This window comes from Gobio gobio (genome assembly GCF_949357685.1).
Source record: "Gobio gobio genome assembly, chromosome: 5".
NCBI classification, from domain to species: Eukaryota; Metazoa; Chordata; class Actinopteri; order Cypriniformes; family Gobionidae; genus Gobio; species Gobio gobio.
In genome coordinates, this window is record NC_137101.1 from 39,457,210 (window position 1) to 39,463,209 (window position 6,000).

At 39.2% G+C, this 6,000-nt stretch overlaps 1 protein-coding gene across 1 annotated transcript in view; it reads left to right on the forward strand.

Annotated features, from left to right (window-relative positions):
* Nucleotides 1-5,532, forward strand: part of LOC307126269 (uncharacterized protein) — a 36,435-nt gene extending 30,903 nt beyond the window's left edge. Inside the window, exons 3-5 of the mRNA XM_079816734.1 lie at nucleotides 180-482; nucleotides 4,579-5,032; nucleotides 5,114-5,532. Of these exons, the coding sequence (XP_079672860.1) occupies nucleotides 180-482; nucleotides 4,579-5,032; nucleotides 5,114-5,294 (938 nt within the window). The 3' untranslated portion in view covers nucleotides 5,295-5,532. The remainder of the gene's footprint in view (nucleotides 1-179; nucleotides 483-4,578; nucleotides 5,033-5,113) is intronic.
* Nucleotides 5,533-6,000: the final 468 nt, after the last annotated feature.

Consider the following 6,000-nt stretch of genomic DNA (forward strand, 5'->3'; position numbering starts at 1 on the left):
TAATATAGTACAAATCATTAAATACCAACGGTATAATTTGTGTTCTTTTATTGTGTTATTTTATTAATTTGTACTGCTGGGGTGGTAATCACTTTGATTGAGACGCACCCAGATATTTAGTTAATTTAGATTTATTTTTCTTTCTGGTAATTATTCTCATCTTAAACCTTGACACACAGAAAAACTCCTGGTGAAGCGACAGAGATCCACGTCTATTATAAAGATGGCGTTTATTAAAGAGGAGAATGAAGACATGAGGTTTGAAGAAACATTCAGTGTGAAACAAGAAGATACTGATGAACAAATAAAGATGGTGTTTATTAAAGAGGAGAGTGAAGACATGGGGATTGAAGAAACATTCAGTCTGAAACAAGAAGATACGGAGGAACAAAGAAAGGTGGCTTTTATTAAAGAGGAGAGTGAAGACATAAAGGTTGAAGAAACATTCAGTCTGAAACAAGAAGATACTGATGAACAAACAGGTTGGTTTCATTCTCAAAGCTCATTTGATCCTTATTAAAATGTACATCTCTACAGAAATGAATGATATTTTGGAAGAATGTCATATGATACCCCTTTTCCACCAAGGCAGTGCTAGAGCTAGTTCAGAGCCAGAGCTAGTCCCAGTTCATAGTTGGTTCGACTGAGGAGCCTTCTAAGAACCGTTTGCTTTTCCACATGCTGAGAGCAGTGTTGCCAACTCTCGCGAGACAAATAAGCAACCGCAGCTTCAAAAACAAGCCCTATATTATTTATTATCATCAATATTATTTATAATAAATAATTTTTTTATCAATAAATGAGCCTGCAACATATTAAACTGAAACCTCTCAGAGTTTGAAAAGCAAAAACAGATGTGATTTTACAAAAATCATCAAATTGCAATAAAGGACACACAATATCCTCCGATCAGCTGTGAACAGAAGAGGTTTGAAGAATGAAGAGTGACATGGAGGCCAATTATGGTAACCCATAGTCGGAGTTAGTGCACACATATTAGGGGCAGTAAGTAGTGAACACACACACTGCAAACCGTGAAAAAGACAAGCCCTGCATCTCATTGTGCACACTATCTGCCCTAAATAGTACTGAAAATTACTAATGTCACACTATTTAGGATGGATTGTGTGCACATTGGGAAATAAAATAAATAAATTCGAACCATACCTACTGTTATTATTAGTAGACTTGTTTTTTTATAATAGCCTGTAATTTTAAATACATTACAAAAATATTTTTTTAATTAAATTAGGTGCCTCTACTCCCTCTTTCCTCTCCATCTCTGCTTGTGCTATAGTTTGTAAAAATGTATACGTCTATTTAAGTCTACTGACTATCATTACGTGCATTTATAACGTCACATGCCTGCACGTTGAACGCGATTTTTCTTCAATGAAGGGGAGAAGGAGGCGGGATATAAAAGGACGGATTACTACAGCACTTATCGTTGCACTGAATGCCTATTAGCTGTGAGAAGACAGTGTCAGTCAATGTATTGGACAAAACAGTGACCATAAATGTAAAGAAACGAAGTTGCTTATTATATTTTCCTAACAAGCAACCACATTTTTTTAAATAAGCCCAAAAAACCGCAACCCGCGACTCGTGATTTTTTAACGCGACTTGCCAAAAAAAGAAGCCCAAAGTCGCGTGTTATACGTGGACTTGGCAACTATGGCTGAGAGCCACTACAGAGCCAGGTCTTACGTCACTGTATACGTCTCATCTTTCTCAGCAACGCTAGAGAGGCAGCGGCAGTGTTGCCAATTCCGCGGTTTTGCCGTGGGCTGTTTTTTCATGTCCTCGGGTTGAAGCGACCCTAATTATGTGATATTTAGCCCCGGGAATGCGAATTTTAGTAGGCAACCATGCCAAAAAAACACATATTTTACCCCCTAATGTGATTTTTACCGGGGAAGCCCCCCTGGAACGCGATTGGGCTTGTTTTGAGTAGCAATTCGGCGGGTTTTGTTGTGAAAACCTGGCAACCCTGGGCAGCGGGAAACAAAAACACACCAGGCTTGTTCGAGATGCATCGGCGCTGCGCAGACCGATCCACGTATGATATAAAAAAAAAACCGCATGAGTGAATCAAAAGCATAAGGAGTCATATGCTCTCGCTGGACTCGTTATCATACAGCGATCGGTCTCTGCACAGCACCGCTGCGAACAAGCCTTCCATCAACAAAGCAAACGTTGCGTTACTATTGATTCACATGGCTTTACGATCCTACATCGGCATCAAAACACAGCGAATCCAACGCATTCATGCCGTTCGCCGTAATTTGTATAGATGGAGATTACAAACGAGCAGCAGCTGTTAGCTCCATTAGCTGCTATTTCAACAATGGCAGATCTCAAGTTTGTGTTCGTCTTGTTGACCCCGCCCCCAGTGCCTGACGTAATCGGTTCTTACTTCTAGCCCTGTTCTAGCCCAGCAATGTTTTGGTGCTACTTAAGAACCACTTTTCCTGGCTCGGAGCTGGGGCTTTGTGTGTGGAAACACAAAGAGCCGATTTGAAACTAGGCTCTGGCTCCGATCTAGCTCTAGCTCTGCTTTGGTGGAAAAGGGGTATGTGTGTCTTAATTAAAGTGGTTTTATTTGACACGGGTCCCTCATGTGGTCAGACATGTTGAGATCACATGACCAGACAAATATGGTCTGGTCATGCTTGCCTTCAAGTGAACCTGAGAAGATCCGACTTCCACATTGAACAATGACATGAAGTCACACTTTAAATTAGTAAAAATACAGAAGTAGCTTAAACAAATCAATTATTTTGAGTAACATTAAACACAAAAGCAACCAATCATATATATCACTGAATTATGCAACTATATCTATCGAAAAATATTTTTTACATAAAAGAAAACTGATCAGTGAACATAAACAGAAGCTCAACTGAACCTGCTTGAAGTGCGAGAACAGACCACGTACGTAACACGAGAATGAACCTCATTGGTTCTTTCTGAAGCTCAAACGTGCTGCGTAACACGAGAATGAACCTCATTGGTTCTTTCTGAAGCTCAAACGTGCTGCGTAACACGAGAATGAACCTCATTGGTTCTTTCTGAAGCTCAAACGTGCTGCGCAACACGAGAATGAACCTCATTGGTTCTTTCTGAAGCTCAAACGTACTGCGTAACACAAGAATGAACTTCATTGGTTCTTTCTGAAGCTCAAACGTACTGCGTAACACAAGAATGAACTTCATTGGTTCTTTCTGAAGCTCAAACGTGATGCGTAACACGAGAATGAACTTCATTGGTTCTTGCTGAAGCTCAAACGTGCTGCGTAACACGAGGATTAACTTCATTGGTTCTTTCTGAAGCTCAAACGTGCTGCGTAACACGAGAATGAACTTCATTGGTTCTTTCTGAAGCGCAAACGTGCTGCGTAACATGAGAATGAACTTCATTGGTTCTTTCTGAAGCTCAAACGTACTGCGTAACATGAGAATGATCCTCATTGGTCCTCAAAGGTCAAGTTAACATGCTTGAGCTTCTGTTTACCACAACTGATGTGTGAGTTGGTAATTGCTAATATGTGAATAAAAGCCGAAATTCAATCATCTAAAGCGATCGTGTCTCTTCAGAAAAATTCTGACTAAACCGCTCAATTCATATGGATTAGTTTTACGATCTTTTTATGAACTTTTTTTTTAATTTAAGTTATTACAGTCATTTTCTCATTTCTTTACATTTGGATGATACCTGAAATCTTAAAGACATTCAACAATTCCATATAATGGCTTTATTAAAAAATAAACCACATTTTGTGAAACAGATTACAGTTGTGTTCAAAATAATAGCAGTGCATTTAAACAAGTGAGTAAAGCTCAAAATCTTTATAATAACTTATTTTAATACACGGAAATGCATTGGGAACTCTGCACATTCTATTCTAAATCAAAACATGAAGAAAATTCTTTACAGAAAGTGAAGAAAAAGGAATATTTGGCTGTTCAAAAAAAAAATAGCAGTGTCTACATTTTTCTTTACAAAGTCAAACATTTACTGTATTAACTGAAAAATGCTTGATTAATTAACCTCTTAACCTGTGCCCCTATTTTTGAGAATTTTCTGAAAACGACATACCCAAATAAAAATGTCTGCAGCTCTTAAAGGGATACTCCACCGTTTTTTCATATTAAACTATGCTATTCCCTTAAATAAGACGATTTGATACATACCTCTCTCATCTCAGTGCGTGCACTTAATCTCTCTGACGCGCGGTGACACTTTGATAGCATTTAGCTTAGCATACTAAGTTCATTCACCAGGTACCAAACAGAGATCAAGTTAAAAGCGACCAAACACCTCCACGGTTTCCCTATTTAAATACAGTCACATGAATAGCTGAGCGACATTGAAGTATGGTGACACAAAATAAAACGTGGCGCTTTTCTAGGCGGGTTAAAAAGGATAACTATAATGTATGGCGGAATAGCACTTTTGAGAGTACTTCGGCTCGGTGCAGTAAAAAGTCACACCTGAAAGATCCTCTCCTCCTCCCCCTCCCCCTCTCACTTCCATCAATAGAACCAACGTGACTTTTATTTCTACCTGTTCTACTAGCAAACTGCAAGAGATCATTTGCAATGACGGACTTTGTAGACGATGACAACTGGTTTGTAGCAGACCCAAAGCCATATCTGTTTGAACCCGAGTACACAGAGGAGGAACTAGCTTTTATGGACCGTGAGAGGGAAGAAAGATCTGAACAAGAACAGACCGGAGCCGGCGAAAGAACACGGGCAAACAGCAATTGGTGGTGCAAGTGTGACTGTTGCGGACAGATGCCGACTGAAATTGAGAGCCTGTGCTGTTCAGAATGGGTCCAGGTGTTGCCATCGATGGTGTGGGTCAATGTAGATCCAGAAGACTCTGGACAAATCACCTGTTTCGCGGAAAGCGACGCGTTTGCAGCGATGATTCACCCGGCAGTCGTCAATTTTTTCTTTCAACGTGACAAAGTCAATTGGAGGAAACGACCCATGCCGAGTGGACCAGATGGCCAGCTGTCCTCAGAGTAAGTGCTATCTGAAACCATCGAAATATGCCTATGTATCATATTATCATGTATATACTTATTCTGTCGCTGTCTTCTCAGTCAAAAGAGGTTGGTGTCCTACCGGATAGTGCTGGAATGGGCGCTACAGGGCGAAACTTTGGGCAGAGGGCATCAGAAACCACTGCCATCATGTGTGGTTGGGGCTATACGACAAAGATATCCTTCCGAGTCCGGTGTCTATGTTGGATTTCAAGAAGTACATGAGGCAATGGATATGTAGGCCCTACTGTAACTGGACATTATGTGCCTTCAGATCCAGATTATGTTTACATTTTTCACAGACATCTGTGGGACAATTGAACTGCAGCTTACGTCAGAACAGTAGACTACCAGTTTGTATATTTTTCTATATTACAACCATTATGTAGATGTCTTGCTATCACTAATTATTTTCAATTTCCTCATTTGTATTCAATTCAGTTTACTATATTTGATGTTTATAAATAAAGCTTTGAACCTATAACATCTCGAGTGATACTTGATACTAGTGATCTCGGTTGCTAAATCAAATGGCATCTGATATAATCACTCATGCAACATCCAGGATCTTTTTTTTCAATCCCATAGTAAATACGAGAGAAGTCAAAAAAAGGGAAAATATGTAATTTATTTCAAAATATATAAATAAAAAACTTGTCTTGATATTACTGCAATAACTTACATCTTTTTTTTTTTATCAAATAATTCCCATAGTAAATACGATAGGCCATGTGTTCTCCAGGCAAACTGTGTTTTGTCAGATTTGTCCAAACATAAGTGAAGTCACAAAGTGGGAAAATTCATAATAAACTGCAAAAAAAAACACGATTGCTCTCATAATACTGCAATAACTGACATGTGCCGTATACACTTGCTATGCAAGTACAAGTCCCATCCTGTGGTTTGTCAATGGCACAATTTCCTTTGCATGATAGCAGTAAACCAGA